Source organism: Bactrocera tryoni, chromosome 5 (genome assembly GCF_016617805.1).
Source record: "Bactrocera tryoni isolate S06 chromosome 5, CSIRO_BtryS06_freeze2, whole genome shotgun sequence".
Lineage (NCBI taxonomy): Eukaryota > Metazoa > Arthropoda > Insecta > Diptera > Tephritidae > Bactrocera > Bactrocera tryoni.
In genome coordinates this window covers 27,942,453-27,961,397 of record NC_052503.1, presented here as the reverse complement: position 1 = coordinate 27,961,397, position 18,945 = coordinate 27,942,453, and the positions used below count along the sequence as shown (strand labels likewise).

Genomic DNA, 18,945 nt, shown 5'->3' with positions numbered 1-18,945 from the left:
CTGCATGCACGTGTATACACTTATGAGCTTTTGTAAGTTGGTATAATTCACAAAAAAATATTTTTTCCATTTTACATTATGTTTGTTTTTGTTTTTTCTTCGTTAGTTCATTTATTATTTAAAAATGTATGCTTTAAATTTTTTATTTTCTCTTTTTAAGTTTTTTTCTATCTTATTCAATTTTTTTTACAATATATTCACCTTCGGAAGTCATTAATAATGTTTTTTCGTTGCTGCAAAGTGATCCAAAGTATATGTGTGTGTACGTTTTTTTTGTTTTGTTTTTGTTTTCATTTATATATTTTAAAACATTTTAACTGTACTCCTGATGCCATTTATAGTTTTGTAAAAATTTTGATTAAAATAGTTTGGTTGGTATGATTTCATCATTAGTTTAGATTTGGAACGACTTAGGTAATGATTCTCACTCCACTTGTAATCTCTGGCAAAACGTTGGGCTGCTCAAGCGTTTTGTGCATTCTTCTATGCCATGCAATCGTTGGCAGAAGCGCGTTCTTTTCAAGCGTTTTGTGCATCCTTACGACATCTACGACTGTATCAAGCTTGCGACGAAGTGCTTATTTGTTCTATGGAAGATAAAAGTGATATGTGTATGTATATGTGGCAGAATTTGAATTTCTTTTTGTTTTACCGTTTGGTAAACTGCTGGCCACGCTGCTAATCACACTTACATCTGCTCCACCGGATGATGTGGATGCTACACTAGTGCTCACACTCACGCTGACACCATTCAGTGCACTGTTGTGATTACGTTTGTGCGTCAAAACGCCGCTGTGCGTGGAAAACTTTTTGTTACAAGCTTCTGTACGCTCCGAAAAGTTGGACGTGGATGGCGCTGTTGAAGTTACTGCTAACGGTTGCGTATCGTTGGCGGGCTGATCATACGTCGAGCGATGGGTGTAACGTTTGAGGTGCAATTGTTGCAGGTTTTGGTGGTTGTTGTTGCCCGAACTGTAATAAGATGAAATTTCCCTACTTATTCACATACACCAATTTAATTTACTATATACATAAAAAATAAAATGTTAACTTCGGTTGTTTCCCTCTAGAAATTAGGATTCGTAGCAGTGTTAACACACTAAGTATAAAAATAGAACTTGCTGTCACTATTTCGCTGGACATTACTGTAGGTATATGTGCAATTGGCCTTACCTTTTCTGCTCATTGTCCTTTTTGCTGTTGAACATGGCCAACTCGATTTCGGTGTGTTCGTTGTTCAGATGGCGCACCCAGTCTGCAGGGGTCTCAAAGGAGCTGTGGTAGTAAAAGCAAAAACAAAATATGATTCCTCGTTTTAACTATTATATGAAAAGTATTTACATACATTGAACACAAGTCACAGCAGAGCGTCACATGACCCGCGTTGTTCTCCTGCTGCTGTCATGAATATAAAATATTGTCGACAAAATATAACAAAATTAAAACTTCGAGCTTATAAGCACACTCACCGATACTCGTCGCCGCTTTTTGGGCACATATGACTTGACTAATGCCTCCCCGCCATTGGGTATGTTATTGCTTATGCTTGTGCTATTCATGTTATTCGTTGTACCGCAAGTCACATTTACCGTTACCGTATCTGCTGCTGTTGTTGCCGCGTTAACGGTGTGCGACTCCAGATGACGCACCCAAGATTTAGGTTCATCAAAGGATTGTTTGCACGTTTCGCACGCGAGACGTGTTTCATAGTCGATATCATCTTGGGTGTTCGTGTCCTGTTCGCTGTGTGGACTATGGGAATGTGCGCCGACTTCAAGTTTGACAGTTGTACTGCCAGGTGGCATTTTAAAATCTAACGGTTGTTTTGGCGAACGCAGCGGTGTTTTGGGCCGTGACGCTAAATCGGTGTGTGCATTGTCTGTTGCGGAAGCGTTTGTGGTCCAGTCGGTTGGCTCTTGTTTTATGGCGAGAAAAGTTTGTGTGTGAGGCATGGGCGATGCGTTCGACAATCTGCTGCCGCTGACCTGCTCCGTATAGTGACTTTTCGTGGATGTTGTGTTGGTGTGCTCATAGGAATCTGATACGAAGTAATCGCGCACTGTAAATAACGGTAATAAGAAATAACTTATTGGGGTTATCAATTTTGAAATACTTACTGCGCTCCCCGGTGCTGCCGCCACTACTGCGTCGCAGCTGTCTGTCATAATTGGGCATGTCAATGTCATTATTTTGTTCTTCTTCGTCGGCTGGTGGACGCTGTCGCTCTGTATACTCTCGCTCCAATTGCTGCTCTACCACAGTTGCGCGCATATTTTCATCGTTTTGTCTGCGTTGTTGTCGCCTCACCTGCTCATTCTCCATGGAAATGGGACAGCCGCCCGTACAGCCAATTTCGTTGCACAAAGGAGTTTCCACTTGAAGCTGATTCAATCGATAGCAGCATTTTTCATCGGGATCTATAGCAACTTCTTTGTTTACCGTTATACCACAGCCCGTAAGATGCTTACTACTCGACGCTGCAGCGGATAATAACCCAAGCTGTGACAATTTCGGTGACTTTACTATCACTGGACTATCCTTGGGCAGTACGGAGGCGCCCAAGCCACGAAACTGGTGATGTGTTTGTTGTATTTGTTGTGCGTGTGTTTGTTGCGTCGGCACTGTTTGCGTCACAGGTTGCTGCAAATGTTCCATGGCATGATAACGTTGTCCACAATTGCCACCACCAGCACCATTTGGACATTTGTTAACAATATACATATCGCCCCCATGTGCACTGGACATATGCGAGTGTGTAAGAGATGGTAATGACTCTTGGCGATTACCTGCACTTTGTATATAATGTGTGCCAACGCCGTTAGCTATTAGTGTTTCGTTGACGCGCGTTGAAGCATTGTGCGAATTTGATGACGTGGAGGAGGTGCGACATAGGCCACGAATTTTTAAAATTTCTCCGCCACGTAAAACTTCATTAAGTATATCATTGGCGACTGTGGCCTCGCCACTGTACATATATTGTACTAGTATTTGTATAGCGCGGTGGCTTAGTTCTGGCGGAAGCACAACGTAGAGCACGCCGTTGGGCGAGGATATTGGTGCGGTTTCGAACATCGTTGCAAAAAACTTAAGCGAAACAAAATTTAGTTAAAGGAGAGTAAAATTAAATTAATTTACGCCAAGTTACCTGACTACACGAGCTGAGTATAAATTTGTGCGCTGATATACCCACTGTTGGTATGCCACTCTCTGTGCCACTTCCACTGGCGCTACTGCTGCTGGAACTGTAGAGCACAACATCGGCGAACTTCTCATTTCTAAGGTGAAAATCAATAACAAGTTTATTAACAAATTCGCATACAGTTGCAGCGCAGATGTGAAGGTTTTCATGTATCTTACTTGTAAAGTGTGGCAACTGAAGAATTCAAATAAGACAAATGTGAGTCCCATTTCAAATGATAGTTTTCTGCCGCCATCGTTTCTGTTAAGTAAACCGACACACTGGTTGATATAAACTTCCTTGCTCACTACCCTCGTTGGAATCACTGACTTTGTGCAAAAGAAAAAGCATTACTGCAACATGGCGGTGCATTTAAAATACTAATAATTGTTGAATGTGTTAATTCTTCACACACGACACTGCTTTGATACTATCCTAAAATGGGAAAGTATTACTGTTTTATGAGCTTGTATGCGCTCAACACGTTATGTTATAAAAAGAGTGAAATCAAGTGCATGCTAACAGGAAGCAAATCGATAAATCAATAAACTGTCTGCAATTTTGGGCAGCTACAATAGCAACAAGCGCGCAATAACGAACAGATTGCTGTATGTGTATGTATGTGTACATCACAGCACAGGAAGCGCAATTAACGGACGTTTCTATATGGAACATTTCACCATTAGAGAATAAGGATATCAATAGTAATTATATTTTGCAAAGTTTAAAATTATTATCTATTATTGTCTATATAAAATAACATTTAAATTTTTAAACCTAATATTCCATGCAGATATAAGCAACTAAACCGGAAGTGCTACCAATTAACATAGCCACAGTTTTTATATTGTATTAATGTACTGCTTTATGGCACAATTATTATTTTTTTAAATATAAAATATTTTAAAATATATATCCTATTTTTTGCCAAATATCGTATATTTTTATTTTTTTTTTATGTCTATTAATAGTTTTCTAACTTCATATCCGTTTATTAAACGAAGTAGTATGGCAGCACTGTCGCATTTCCCTAGTTGACATTCTATTTTCGTGGTTTTGTTGTTTTCGTCGTTTCTCATACTCATTCGCTACTTGGTGCTTAATATTTTATTTACGTGATAAATACTTCATGTAAAATAAATAACTCTATAAAAATGGAAGCGAAATTAGATTTCGATTCCAAATTAATCGATTTGGTGCGCGCAAATCCACTGCTGTATGAAAAGGAAGTGCGTAGTTCACCTTACCATCTGATGAAGAAAAAAAGTGAGCTCTGGCGTAGCATCGCATCCTCTCTGGGTGTAGAAAGTAATTTTACTAATATCACTAAATGCAATTTAACATATACAAATAATTATTGTATTTTCAGCTAAATACTGTGTTATACGTTGGAAGAATTTGCGCGATAAATATCGTCGTGAGTCGCAAAAGACACAGGAGCTTAAACGCAAAGCTGGCGGTATAGAAAGCGCACAGGGCGCTACATGGCATTTATTAGATAAAATGAAATTCCTTGACCACCACACAAGGGTACACAGGTAATTTAATCAATATATATATTATAATAATTTATTTAAGTCATGTATTCAAATGTTGACAGCTCAACCAGCCACAAAAGCGCCGCAGAGAATCTACGTACGAGTTGGAGTGAAATGGAAGCTGAGCAACTTATTGAGCAATTACCTAATGACGATGATCCACTACAAGAAGCAATGGATGAACAAGCCGTCGCTTTAGAAGCAAAGAAACCAGAACCTGTAGTTAGTACAACGTCAACTACTGCATCATGCTTAAAACGCATCGAAACGTTGCTTGAGGGCTTGGATGAAGATAATCGCACAAAAGCTGAAAAGCGTATCGTCGCGTATCTTTGTAAGTGTCAGCTTAAATTTTTGGAAAATGAGAGTATCGACGATATAGTAATTTAAAGTAGTTTTTGTATATGTAAGCAAATTTCAAGCCTAGATCATTTTATCCTTTTTTTCAGAACTCTATTTATTGATTTTAAATATAAGTGTAATGGCAGTGAAACTAATTAAATGATTTTTTATATTAAAAAAATGTTAAGTTCATACTTCTGTAAAAAATTACATTGATTTTTTAAATTAACGATTCAGAGTTTAATTATATGAATATGCATTAGAAGCAATAAGGCAGTAAATAGCACTACCTCGCCATTATTTGTATTGATTTATTGGATTTTACTCTTTTAGAGCGTGTACAAACATATTTTTTTGTCACTTCAAATAATAAAACGCACTCAAATGTATGTACATATGTAACTTCCCCCTAAATGAATATATCCTCACAAACTGCTATTGATTTCTACAGATATGAATCACTTGGATGCTTGGTTTCCACCCTTCAATTGTAATAATGGTTTGGTTGGAGTGGCCAAATTTTATTGCAGATATCGACTCGACGCTACTAATATCTGTTATATGTACATATGTATGTATGTATGTAGGTGTGACTAATACAAACATACTGTTATACTTGTATTTATGTATGTATCTCGCTGTGTAAACAAGGTGGTGATTTTCTAATAAGGGTCATAATATCTTGCAGATTTATTTTCATTCTAAGCAAATGCGACGTTTCACCACCATATGCAATGTTTGAGTGGGTGGTTATGATAGGCGCCTAGTGTGAGCGTTTGGTTGTCGACCTCGCTGTTTTGGCTTGAAGCGCGCAATTCAAGTACTTCAGTTATTAAGTACCTCATTTGTACATATGTGTTAATATAAATATATATCTGCATATGTATTTATAACCGTTTAGGTTTTCAATTAGCACTGTTGGTGTGCTCCTGTGTTTTGCTGTTGTTATTCATACATTAATGTGACCGTCGCCTTTATTGATTGATTTACTCTGTTAAAAAATCAATAACTGAAAATTTTCAAAGACCTTCGCCTTAACAAATAACATTTAGACATTGTAAAAATTATGTTACTCCTTATATCGTTAATTGTATAATAATTTTGTTTATTTCTCTACAAGTGGTATGCATATGCCAATAAAGGCGCCAAGCTAGTGCAACGTTTTAAACAATTAACACTTTTCGAAACAATAATTTCTTATATTTTTATGAATAAAAGCACTTTTTATATATTTTTCAAACACTGCTGGATTATTTACTTTGTTTCCTATTTCACTGCATATTTATATTTTGCGTTAAAACCGCACTTTTTATGTTTTTTATAAAATTTTGCCAACCAAGAAATGATTTTATTATTTGTTGTCGCCACGGTTGTTCACTTCGTACTGTAATCCGTGTAAAAATGCCTGAAAATCCTTGCGCCTTTTGCCAATCCTTTTGTCTGTATATGCGCACTACGGCGCGCTCCCTTCATATGAACGCCTGTAAGTGGTTGTATGTGAAGAGAGTTGAAGAGAGTCAATTACACCACCAAATAGACTTGTGCACTACCGCAAATACAGCTTCAACATAATTGTTGGCCATTTAGGCAATGTAAACAAACTGATTTGACTGCGTGCTCTGGCGAATGACGCTCAATTCGCTAGAATGGCGAGGCGTATGAGGGGCAAAGCGGAACAATGCTATGTATCGATTTGTTTTTGTTGTAATACAAATCGTCTGTTGCTTTTAACTGTTTTATTTTTGTATTGTGGCTATTTTTGAACGCGGTCTTTTTGAGCACTCAACTCAAATACATATATTCTGAACATGTATGTAAGTGTGATTACAAGCTAAAAATATGAAAATATGTAACTTCGATACTCTTCCCAAATAAAAAAGTTTTCCATACAAGAACTTCTTTGTGGTCCGATCTGAACAATTTCTTCGGAGGTTATAGCATTGGCTTGGATAATAATTCAAGTAAAATTTTGTGCAAATATCTTGCCAAATAAAAAAGTGTTCTATACAAGGACATGATTTTGATTGATCAGTTTGTATGGCAGCTATATGCTATGGTGGTCCGATCTGAATAATTTATTACTAGATTGTGGCGTTACTTAGCTCGATAATCCCTATCAATTTTAGTGAAATAATAAAAAAAAAAAGTTTTTTATACAAGGACAAAATTTCAAATCCATATATCAAAAAAACATAAATTAATATTAGAAATATGACAATATTTTATATTTTGAATATAACCACAATATTTTGAACTTTTAATCATCATTTTGGATTTGTTTATTGTTTACTTTTATTATTTCTGTAGGTTTAAATAGCATAAGATATGTCAAACAAATCTTTGGAGACTTGTCAGTTATAAATCACACTCAACAGGGTGGATTTGTTTACTTACATAAATCTGTACGAATTATGTATTTGTATAAAATGCACTATCCTTTTAGCGTTACTAACTACTATGAAGTTTTTAATTTCTTCTCCTCCACCTCTACTGCCTCATCTTCTGTCAATTTTCGCTTTTCTGTTGTTGTCACCTCACTGGCACTTTCAACTTGCGCTGCGTCGTCTTTACTTTCATTCACCTCTGGTGTCTGCATTTTGACTCTGACTTTACTCATTTCATCTTTTTCAATTTTTAATTGTTGTGCCGCCGATGTATCCGATTTGAGCAGCTCCCGCAGAAACATTGTGGCATACACCGATGGCGGCAAGCAAAAATCTAATAAGAGTGCCTTTAAGTCACCGGTACCCTCTGTGTTTTCTATTTTATCAGCTTTGCCTGCGATACGATCCCAATCGGATGCTATCAGTGTCTCTTCGGGTGTGGAGTACTTACGGAATTTCCAAGTTAATTCGCGGGGGCATATCAACAATTTGCGATAGGCACCAGCCATAGCAAAAGTTTTGACTTTATGACGTAATTTTTCAGATGACAAACCATATTCAGCGAGTATCTCTTCATACCAAGCGCCGACTTCATTGCTGGGATATGTGATATCATGACCTGGTAAGGGCAAAACCACATCGAAAAGCGTATAACTACCGCTGACAATGTCTTCCTCAGTTAAAGCTTTGACTTTACGCTTAAAAATTGAATCTTCATTCTTAGCGTCCGAAGCGGGAGTTTCAGCATCTTCCTTTGCCTCTAGATTATCTTCATTATTCTCAATGTCTTCTGCTACATTATCGGTAGGATTATCTAAATCACATTTTTCCATGATGTCCTCATCCATTTCTTCTTTATTGCGATAAACTAAATCGCCTGGTATCAGCTTAAAACCGTGTTCTTTTATACGTCGCGATGCAATGCGGTTGAACACAAAACTTTGAAAGGAGTGAGGGTAAAGCAAGAGCATGTTGCGTGGTATCTAAAATTTGGAAATAAAAATATAACAATGTAGAAGTTAATATAACTAAATACAACTAATACTTAATTCTTACTACCACAAAAGTCTCACCTTTCTTAAAGCCGCTGCATAATCATTTTCACCGTATTTCGCCAAGCCATCTAACAATTTCTTCTCAATAAATTCATTAGGAATGAACATTGCTGCCGCAGCAGCAGAATTACGCTCTTCCCACCACTTCTTGCGCACTTCATCCATGAAGGGCAGATCATTTGAGCGCGGTTTTAGAATGAGCTCTGCGACCGTTTTATAATCCGCCTTCAAAAGTGCAACACCAATTTCATAAGTCGGTATATCGGCGTGATTACCAAAACGCTGCAAGCCAAAATAATTTATAAAGCCTTTGTCACGTAAACTCTCTAGAGCTTTCTGAATTTCGGCCTCATCACCATTAACATGACGCAAAGCAATTCTAAAACGATTGCCTTTTAAATCACCTAATTTGAGCACATCATTGCTGAATGTGAAATTGCCTATTCGTACGTATGACTTTTGAGCTGCCGTTAGAATTTGTGAAGGAAGTCGTCGTTTTATGCAGAACTTCTGCGTAGTTTTGGCGCGTTTATCTTTCGTACCACAATAATTAACGTTAGATGGGTGCATACTAAAACAGATCGGTAGTAAAGTGTAAAAATAAAAAGTAGAAAGAAGATTTACTCAAAACATACCCAATACGTGAAGCTAGACGTGATGCTGCCTCGCTGGTTTCCATGTTTTCTTTATATACCAGAAAATGTACATATTCTCCCGGAAAATTCCAACGCGTGCGTTTCTCACTGCTGGAATTATATTTGGGCTTCATTACGCGTATAATTCGTTCCTCTGTAGAATCTTTCACTTCAGTCACTGTCGAACCAACCAGCTTCGAGCTATACAGTGTTTTGAGCATATCGTGTATTTGTCCACGCTCTGTTTTATCTAATGCCGTCACTATTATATCTATTGGCTGCGCTGCTGGATCTTTCGCACCTAAGGCGGCTAATGCGGACATTTTATCCCACGTGTCATCTGTTATGATTTCACGAAATTTTTGACGAACAGCTGCCAACTCCTCCTCATCAAGTGCTATAAGAATATTTTATTGTTTACGAAAACCGCATTTTCTTTCTATGGAAAAATTTAAATTTACTAGGTTCCGCTGGCTTTGGCACCGTCAAATCGTTCAATTGTAAAACTTTTCCATCTAGATCAATTTCATTAACATGAAAATCAGAAAAACGTGATTTTACAACTCCAGTGAATCCAGCACCTTTGCTAACATATTCGGTTATACCCACTTGATCTTCCCGCAAGCTATTCTTATTAGACCCATCCTTTCTAATAACAAATTATATATGTATGTATGTATGTAAAGTCAATGCAATATAAACGTACAAAAACATGTGGAACCTACTTTGGTAGCCTTTTTCTCCACTCCTCTTCTGGACCTTGACGATGTTTAGTGTGCATTTGCTTTGGACGCCATGGAGTTTTCGCTTTTTTTCTTTGTGGCATGGCGAAAATATCAAGTTGATTACTTAAAATATAAACTACCGGCTTTTATTAACTAAAATGGGCTACTAATAACTAAAGACCGCTATCGTACGATAACTTATACAGCAAGTATCGATATATTTTGGGAAATCGATGACCAAAGCAAACAATTCTTTTAGTTATAAATAAAATTTTTGTTTGGCAAATAACATTCATCCAAATTACATAATTTTGTTTTGAATGATAATTCAATACTTCGCACATCTATATATTGTGTAAAATCCAATTATTGTGCACTTTTTGCAACAAATTCAATTGCAAAAATATTTCTAAAATTTATTCGTTCGCAAAGTTCGTGAACGAAGGAAAAACCGGTGTCAGCTGTATAAATAATTTTGAAGCGTAGACAACTCTGTTCCGAAAACAACAATAAACAATTTAGTTGACGATTGTCTAAAAGTGAAAAGTATATTTCATTTCTTGCAATAAATAAAACAAAAATATGGTTTATATACATTTCCCAACAACTTTAACCGAGGAAGAGCATATGCTGCAAGCAAAATATCAAAAACTAAAGAAAAAGGTAAATAATTTTCAAAACTATGTTCCCCGTTGTAACACAATGTTTCACGCGTCTATTTGCAGAAAAAAGCCTTGCAAGCGTTAAAAGCACCAAAACCAGAACCAGAGAAACCACTAACATTGAAGCGTCCCACTGATGCTCGCGATGCACGTGAAGTAGCGCGTAAATTAATTAAAAGTGGCGCAATACCAGCTATCCAAAAGCAGCAAACCAAACAAGACCAAACCTCATTTAAACGTCCCAAGGGACAAGAGCGCGCTAAGCGTGCGCCCGAAACCAGCGTAGCAGCCTATCAACCATTCTCGTCTACACAAAATGATGTGGCACAGGAGACAATCATTAGTGAAATCATAAAAGAAGAACCGCGTATGCAAAACCTTTATCAACATTTCGCCACTGAACGCGATCGCAAAGAACGTGGTCTAAATGATAAAACGCCATTGGATTCAACACAACCAGAAAAGCCACGCACCGGCAATACCATATTCGTTTCGGGCAATAAAGTAACCGAAGAATTTTTGAAGAAAACTTTCAACGATTATGGCACAATTGTTAATGTATCAATGGAAATTGAGAAAAGGTGAGTAATGAAAATGTGCGAGTTGTAAACAAGTACAACAAGTATGTAGTAGTAAGTTTTACTTGCCGTTATTTACACATTCCTTTTTGTAGTCGTGGGTTCGTTTCGTTTGCTAAACCAGAATCAGCTGATCGTGCTATTGCCGAAATGCATGGCAAAAGCGTTAACGGGATTAATTTGCAAGTGCAACTGGCGCGCCGTCAACCACAAATTGAGCCTATAAATGACGCTTCATCTTCGGCCGTGTGGTCGTCTATAGGTAAGAAAATTTAATATTTGGGTGAGACAAACTTTTTGTGGGTCTTAACAAAAAATGTAGCTGTAGTTTACTTTGTTATTGTTTTCTAATTTTTTTTCAATTATCCGTTGCAGCGGCGAGTGATTCGCAAAAGGGCAGCCACAAAGACGGCCGCGAAATGGTTCAGTATGACGAGGACTTTTTACTGCAAACAAGTTTTGAATAAATAGTGTTTAAAAATTTAATATATAATAATATACCAACTAAGTTATAAGCCTACGCCAGCGTTAGCAGCAATAACTTAACAGCATTTTCCCACAGTTATGAAGCAAATTGTGAAAATTTTCCGCTTTAAGGTAGGCAAAGGCCAACAATATGTACACAAGTAGTTTGTTTGAACTTTACTTTATTGAAAAATTTTACACTTTCAGTATTTCTTAATATGAGTGTGTATGAATTTTGAATATATAATTATTATAAATAATAAATATTGTAGTGTAGTTAACAATAATGCATAAATTTTAAGCGATCAAATTAACACATAAACTATTTGATTGCTTACATTTAATAAAAAATAATAATAATAATAATAACAAAAACATCTCCGATTACTGCAAAGTTTAATAAATTAAAGAAAATTATAAAAAAGAGTAATAGAAAACAATAACGGTACTTGATGCGGCATCGTACGTATTTATGTGTGTAATATGCGTATGTGCCATCAATAATAACATGATTTTCAAATTTTAGGTCCATTATGAAGATTTCATTGCAAAAATATATATGTATGTCTGTATATCCTAAACATATTTACATATTTATATGTAAATACATATGCAACATACGTTCTTAATAGCGTTTGTTAGTTCTGTAGAAATTGCTTATTGCATATTCGTCGCACTTCGTCGTTTATTTTTTATTAATTTTTCGTACAAAATTATTGCAACAATTTAGTTAAATTTTACTTCGTCGTTTAGTTGAACTCTTCGCCGAAACCAATACAAAGACATAGCTGACGTACAGCTAGCTGGCATCTTGAAGCATATGGAGCATGCGCGTTCAGCACGAAGCGTCGTTCCCTGATATTCGTTTCCCTTATCTATGTACACAACTGTTTCAAAAGTACATACTTAGGTATATTCATATTCGAAATTCCATATAAAACATAAAATGCAAACAATTTTCAAACGCACACGCTCGGCAACGGCTTGTGGTTGTGGGCAAAACGCATACGACGCCTGGAAAAAGAGGAACTAAAAGAGACTGTGTATCTTCACCATGCACCACCGGTACTCCTACGACTGGCGCGCGCCACTCCCGGGCGGATTGAAGAAGTCCCAATGATGTGTGTGTACGCTGCGGCCCGCAAGCATGTACACAACCAACGTGAACGATATGACCACGAAGAGCGCCAGCAATGTCGGTATATGATGCACTTGACCTTCAACATTCTTGTCCGCCTCGGCACCACGAATTGCCGCAGTTACGCGGTTCAGCAATTGCACCAACGATAGGCTACAGGCCGACATGAATTGTTTGCCCGCTTTGGCTACGGTCTGCGGTTCGTTTGGTGGGCGTGTGCTGCTGCGCGAACGTCTGCTATGCGAGCGCGAGCGCGTCTCCTCACGTTCGCCCAAGTCATCATAATCCTCACACTCGGAACATGATGAATCGCATCTGCGGTGGTGGCGATGATGATGATGATGATGATGATGTGGTTGTTGTCTTCTTTGCTGTGCGTTGGCCTCGTTGCCGTCAGCGCTGCCGCTGTATGGCGGTTCGTCGGCGCGTCGTAGATTATAGAAACCCAGCGGTGGCAATGACTGCAGATATTCGGTTGTGGCGTAGACGGGCGGTGGGACGTTCATATGTGTTGGATACGCCAACGGATCGGTTTGTGTTTCTTCATCGTAATTTCTTAGCTGTTGCAGCGCAATCTCGTCGCTCGTGTCGGCCGCTGTACGCTTGCTGCCTTCCAAATCGCGTTGACGTGGCGGTTTTGGTGGCGGTACCACTTCACGTGCCGGCGAACGTTCTTCGCTGCTCGCTTGTAAGCTAGTTTGTGTTTCGACAGTTAATAGCTGACTGCGATCGGTGGTGCGCACACGCTCCACAATATCCTCAATGAAACCATCCGGTAAAGCTATATTTTTCACAATCAAATTGCCCGATTTACACTCCAGCTCGTCGGCGGATATTTGCGCGCCATGCAGCTGTGAGACCATGATTTGTCCGGCTTGTAGCGCATGCACGCGTAAGCGTTCCACCTCAAGTTCACCCAAATGTGCAGGGAGTTGAGGTAGCGCCTGAGCTAGCGGCGCTGCTGCTAATGTTGGCACAGGTGTTAATTCCTTCGAAGTCTCCTCCACCAAAGCTAGCGTCGGTGGCAGCTCCAATGCCGTGGTTGATTTGCGTCGCGGTGGTGGTAGTGGTGGCTCTTCAAATGCCGTCGCTTCCTCCCGATCTTCAGTTACCACTGCAGCCGCATCGGTGGTGTCGCGTATTTCTACTAGACTTTCAGCCTTATCTTCGTAAGTGAAGTGTTTCTCTTGTACAAGTGTTGGTGTCACTTCTTCAGCTGTTGTCGGCGCTACGTTGTCCTCCTCTTCCGTTGGCGCTTCATCGATTTCACTTATTTTCTGTGCATCCTCCTCTTCCGTTGGCGCTTCTTCGATTTCGCTCATTTTCTGCTCATCATCGTCAGCAATTGTTGACGCTTCGTACCGCTCACTGTCTGTTTGGATATCTTGCAGTAGTTCTTCTCTCATTTCCGATACATCTAACTCGAGCTCTTCCTCATCCTCCTTTCCAGAAGTTTCGTCTGCGATATAGCGGTCGTAACTACGTCTACCCAGCGTACCTTCCTCTGCCCTCTTTACATATTCACTAGCATATTCGCTTAACTCAGCTTCTTCCTTTTCGTCCTCATAGTTACTGTCTGCTTGTGCGCGTAGTTCGTCCAGCGCGGCATTCAGTTCCTCAGAGCTCGGTCCGACTGAATATTCGCTAATTGCATGCTTTGATTCTTCTTCTTCATCATGCGATGTGGTGGCCTCCACATCGGATTTACTCTGCTGTTCACTATCCGTAAGCAGACCCTCTCTACGTAAGGCTTCCTCCTCGAGATCCAAATCGTCAATTGGACGCACAATCAATGAGGCCTCCAACATGGTCTCGGCCTGTTGACTGGGTATAGGTGTGGAAATGCGTCTTTCGATCACCACAGCGGAGGGTGTTGGTGGACGACTTTGTGACTTGGAGCGATCGGCTTGCGACGACGCACGCGAACGCTCCGACATGCTACGTTGATTCGCATCGCGGAAGCGCTGCAAACCGCGCGTCAATTGTTCCTCTTCTGTAAGTGGTGCCGCGGCCGCCTCTTCGGCAGCTTTAATCTTCAACTCTTCCTCACGAAGCAGCTCATCCAACGTCTTACGCAAGTTATTTATACGCGGCTCGATGATGCGCATATCTTCGGTGATTTCGAACTCTTCGCATTCGAAATCATCTGGTAGGGGATCGGTTTGCGTCGACACCTCCACTTCGGGTAGACGTGTTTCTTCCTCTTCCAAATCCACATCGGTCGGATCGTAGCTATCCGCAGTGGATGAGGTCGCAATTTTATCATCGGCGAAGTCGCGTTCGTGTAATGACACAAAAGCGCTATGCGCTGAGCTTTTACTTTCGGCGCGTTGACGCTTCTCACGCGGTGGGCGTGGTGGTGGTGGCAATGGGCGGAATTTCATTTTATTTATAATCTCACCAGACTGCAAGTCGCGTGGTGATTCGGGACGCTCCTGCTGCAAGGCTTCGGGCTCCTCGTAATCGTCCTCCAGTCTGGGGCGTGTATGCAACGTAAAAGAGAGTGAATAATGTAGACAAAGAGAAGAGGTAATAAGTAGTGGTTAGTAGAGCTTCTGGAAAAGTGAAAGCGCTAAAAACCAAAACCAACAACAACAATGTAAGCAACGAACGAAAATTGCGAAAAATATGCAATAACAAAAGAAACGAACACCAAAAACAGCAAACGAAACAAAATAAGTTTATGTTTTGCAATGATTTTTTATTTTCTAATATATTTTTATTTATTTCTGTTTTTTTATGTAGTTTGTATGTATGTAACTGTAAATATATGTGAGTGTGTTTTTTTTTGTAGGTAGTTTAAGTATTTATCGTAAATAATAACTATTTCGCGGAGAAGCCTTCACAGCAATGATTTTGGCATGTAACCTTATAAGCATTAGGGACGTTCTAAATTCAAAAATAATTTAATATTTTTTCATAATTTTGCCCCGCAAGTGTGAAAGTAATATACTTATAAGTGTTTCAGAATGATTTTGGGATGTATGCTTATGAGCATTAGGGGCGTTCTAAATTCAAAAAAAAAAAATCATAATTTTGCTCGCAAGTGTAAAAGCTATGGTGTTTGGTGTTTATAAGTGATTAAGAATGATTTTGGGATGTATGCTTATGAGCATTAAGGGCGTTCTAAATTCAAAAAATTTTTTTTTTCATAAAAACTTCTTGATATGATAAGTTAGGTTAAGTCGAATTAAGGAATGATTGGTACTTTGATTTCTGGTAAAATCCCGGATATATTGTTTATCTCCATATTATAGCGATTTCAAACTCTCGACTACGTATGTAGTTAAGGATAAAACAAAAGTTTAAAACAACTCAAATTGATACCTTAAGTCGCCTTAAGACTTTAGGCTCTAATATACTGCCAACTGCCACAGGTCTTTACTTTGTGCCATACCTAAAGAATAATGTTTGCACACTAAAATATATACTCCGGCTAAAGTCTATTATTCGATATTTCGAATAAAGCATAGCAAAAATATATAGAATAAATATTCCTACAATGCAATCAAGATTAATAAAAATATTAGGGTGGTTCTTAACAAAACGCTTATTGCATTCTTGATTGCAATCAAGAGTAATAAAAATATTAGGGTTGTTCTTAACACAGCGAATTTTTGCATTCTTGATTGCTTAATGAAGATAGCAAAGGAACTGTCAAACAACAAATTCATTAGAAAAAATAAGCGAAAAGCTTTAGGTCAGGTTAGGTTAATCTGGTAGGCGAATAACGCACGCATGAACGAGTTCTGGACCTTTGCGATACCAGATGGAACTCAGTTGCTTGGTCCATGAGAAGTAGTCATTCTCCTCTAGTGTATCATAAAGTCGGGACCCCAGATGCTTATAGCGTAGTCTTGCCAATGCGGGAAGAGTGCACAAAAGATGCTCCATTGTTGCCTTTAAAAAGCTTTAAATTATTTGAAGTCATTTGGGAGAGTGTTCTATATAATAGAACTTCGAATTGAAATCTTAAAAATATAATATTTCATTTCATGACAGGCAATACTTTCGCTTATATTTAATTTTCCTGAAAATTCGACTATTGACTTCACCGTCTTTAGGCAGCAATATCTAGTATATCGCCAGCAATGGCCTAACTATTATTATTGTAACTCAAAACTTTGATTTCTTTCTCAAAAAAAGTTGTGTTTGATCAGGCCTGTGAGAGTTTCTAACCTATCTTTGTACGATTTCTGGAAGCTATATTTAATATAAAAGGGTATAAAAAGATATTTATATTGATTTCGATTGATTCGATTTTGTATGACAGTTATAAATTATAGTGGTTCGATCTCAGTGTTTCCAGTGGATCAAGTTCATACAAAGACTCGAACCTGTGCAAAATTTTTTATCGATATCTCAAAAAGTGAGGAACTAAGTCGTTAAAATACAGATAAACAGACATTTCTAATATTGGAAAGGGTCTCCGACGTTTCCTTCGGGGTTTTACAAACTTTGTGACAAACTAAAAATGCTCTTCAGTGTATGAAAAAAAGTTGATGTAGAGTCTAACAGTTATACCATTGTGATGTTGTAAAGCGGGAAGTAATTTGAAAATGGGCCAAGTAAAGAAAAATGTTTTGTAAATACTTTTTAAAGCAGTCTAAAAATAGTTGATTTCTTATAAATATTTCAAGACTAGATCGACAATTGGAGATACAACTTTTTCTACAGCCTTTGACAAAATTTCCGGGTCCCCACAACTAATGGCATATCCTTTCAAAAAACCTCTAAATGATATGTATATTTTCGTTAGGCGATAAACTCTAAAATGTAATGTCTCCTAACTTCTTAGTCTCTGATTTTGCTGCTAGAAACCGTAGACATTTTTGGAAGTGAATCCAATTTCTGCCACATATGACCATACGATGAGGTCATGTGGTGAGGTCTTAAAGGGTTACCTGGGTTTACGGGTTTCAAAAAATCGATTTTTTTATTGTCTTATTAAATTCTGCAACACTTCTAGAATATTGTCCTAAATTTTCAAGTTGATCCGAGTAATAGTTTCGAAGATACCGCATTGAGAACTTGTGCGCTCGAGGCTAGATAGGCTAAGTGCGACGTCTTCAAACGCGTTTTTCTCGAAACTTTCTTTTTGATGTCGGTTTGGCAAGATTTCTCGAGAACTACTTAACCGATCTTCATGAAATTTTACACAGGTCTTTGAGATACAATTCTTAAAGACTTGGATGAAGGAGTTTTTTCGATTACAACTATTTGAAAAAAAGTCGCGAAATTTCCACAGGAATTTTTATTTTTTGTTTTTTTTTTTTTTGGAAAATTTTCATTTTTTTTATCCTTCGTCCAAGTTCTAAATTAAGGTTTTAACTAAATCAAGTTTTTTTCACTTTAGATGATCATGTAAGGAATTATGCTGCCAATGCGGGCGCCTCTTTTTCCGAGGGGTCACCGAAAATGTCGCTGCAAGGGCCGAGTTTGAAATATTTTTTTCCAAAATTTCAGAATTTCTCTGTTAATAGTGTATGTTTGCAACAAAAAAAATCTAATAAAATACGATATGAGAAAAAATTGTTGAAAAAAGGCTATTTTTTTAACCGAGGGAACCCATGTAACCCCTTAAGATTGTGTATTGCCTTTTGTATTTGATTTTATATATTTTTTTTTTTTAATCAGTTTGTCACTTAAGTTAAAGACGACTGCCGAATTAGAAAGAAAGTATTATCGGTAGACTTTTTTGAGTGTTCTGCTAGACAATTATTTCGGACCGACGTTCAAAAATCTTTTCGAAGCATAATTAACCACATTTTTCTGCAAAATTTTTTTTAAATATAATTTTGTAAGATCGGCTTGGTTTGGAATTAATCTCTTATTTAAATGTTCTTATATGGAATGGACAAAAAGAAGTTATAGAAAGCTTGATTTTTTAATTCTTCACGGAGAAATCTCTTGCTGACTCAATTTAACAAGATTTTAACTCTCAAAGAACGCGGTTTTCTGTGTTCAAGGTATATGATCGAATAAATTAAGTTATTTATTATTTATAGTATGGCATTTCTCTTTAAAAACCTTATAAGTTTAAAATATATTTTTTCCAAAAAAATTAAAAGTAAAACAATTCCAGTTTTTTTTTTTTGGAAGTGTAGAGCTTGTGTCTAATACCAGTGTGAATATCTACATAAATATGCGAGTATGTGGCCAAATACCAATGAAATCAACAGAAAACATGTGTGCGCCAATGTTTAGAACACCCCTAATATTTTATGAATTACTGCTACTACGTA

At 37.8% G+C, this 18,945-nt stretch overlaps 5 protein-coding genes across 12 annotated transcripts in view; 2 read left to right on the top strand and 3 right to left on the bottom strand.

The window, feature by feature from the left end:
- Positions 1–180: 180 nt before the first annotated feature.
- Positions 181–6,774, bottom strand: LOC120777281. Of its 4 annotated transcripts, none has more exons than XM_040108486.1 (9): positions 6,317–6,774; positions 3,358–3,613; positions 3,146–3,275; positions 2,118–3,084; positions 1,470–2,059; positions 1,346–1,398; positions 1,174–1,275; positions 653–972; positions 181–587 (listed from the first exon to the last, which is right to left on the bottom strand). In XM_040108486.1, the coding sequence occupies exons 2-9, from the start codon at positions 3,432–3,434 to the stop codon at positions 559–561; spliced, it is 2,268 nt and encodes a 755-aa protein (XP_039964420.1). In that variant the 5' UTR covers positions 3,435–3,613; positions 6,317–6,774; the 3' UTR covers positions 181–558. The 4 variants fall into 4 exon arrangements, with proteins under 4 accessions (XP_039964420.1, XP_039964422.1, XP_039964423.1 ...); XM_040108488.1 differs by having other exon boundaries at positions 3,358–3,507; XM_040108489.1 differs by having other exon boundaries at positions 1,346–1,395; positions 6,317–6,773.
- On the top strand, positions 4,216–5,447 carry LOC120777282. Its single transcript, XM_040108491.1, has 3 exons — positions 4,216–4,486; positions 4,548–4,716; positions 4,779–5,447. The coding sequence occupies exons 1-3, from the start codon at positions 4,333–4,335 to the stop codon at positions 5,104–5,106; spliced, it is 651 nt and encodes a 216-aa protein (XP_039964425.1). The 5' UTR covers positions 4,216–4,332; the 3' UTR covers positions 5,107–5,447.
- Positions 6,775–7,322: 548 nt separating the features above from the next.
- On the bottom strand, positions 7,323–10,027 carry LOC120778159 (pseudouridylate synthase 7 homolog). Its single transcript, XM_040109885.1, has 5 exons — positions 9,858–10,027; positions 9,594–9,781; positions 9,133–9,529; positions 8,516–9,068; positions 7,323–8,425 (listed from the first exon to the last, which is right to left on the bottom strand). The coding sequence occupies exons 1-5, from the start codon at positions 9,956–9,958 to the stop codon at positions 7,514–7,516; spliced, it is 2,151 nt and encodes a 716-aa protein (XP_039965819.1). The 5' UTR covers positions 9,959–10,027; the 3' UTR covers positions 7,323–7,513.
- A 327-nt stretch (positions 10,028–10,354) lies between these two features.
- Positions 10,355–11,849, top strand: LOC120777295 (negative elongation factor E). The gene is made up of 4 exons (XM_040108511.1): positions 10,355–10,520; positions 10,583–11,100; positions 11,193–11,359; positions 11,473–11,849. The coding sequence occupies exons 1-4, from the start codon at positions 10,440–10,442 to the stop codon at positions 11,562–11,564; spliced, it is 858 nt and encodes a 285-aa protein (XP_039964445.1). The 5' UTR covers positions 10,355–10,439; the 3' UTR covers positions 11,565–11,849.
- A 401-nt stretch (positions 11,850–12,250) lies between these two features.
- LOC120777294 overlaps positions 12,251–18,945 on the bottom strand; it is a 69,186-nt gene continuing 62,491 nt past the window's right edge. For all 5 annotated transcript variants that reach the window (XM_040108508.1, XM_040108505.1, XM_040108506.1 and 2 more), the window contains one exon: positions 12,251–15,175. In XM_040108508.1, the coding sequence (XP_039964442.1) occupies positions 12,634–15,175 (2,542 nt within the window). In that variant the 3' untranslated portion in view covers positions 12,251–12,633. The remainder of the gene's footprint in view (positions 15,176–18,945) is intronic.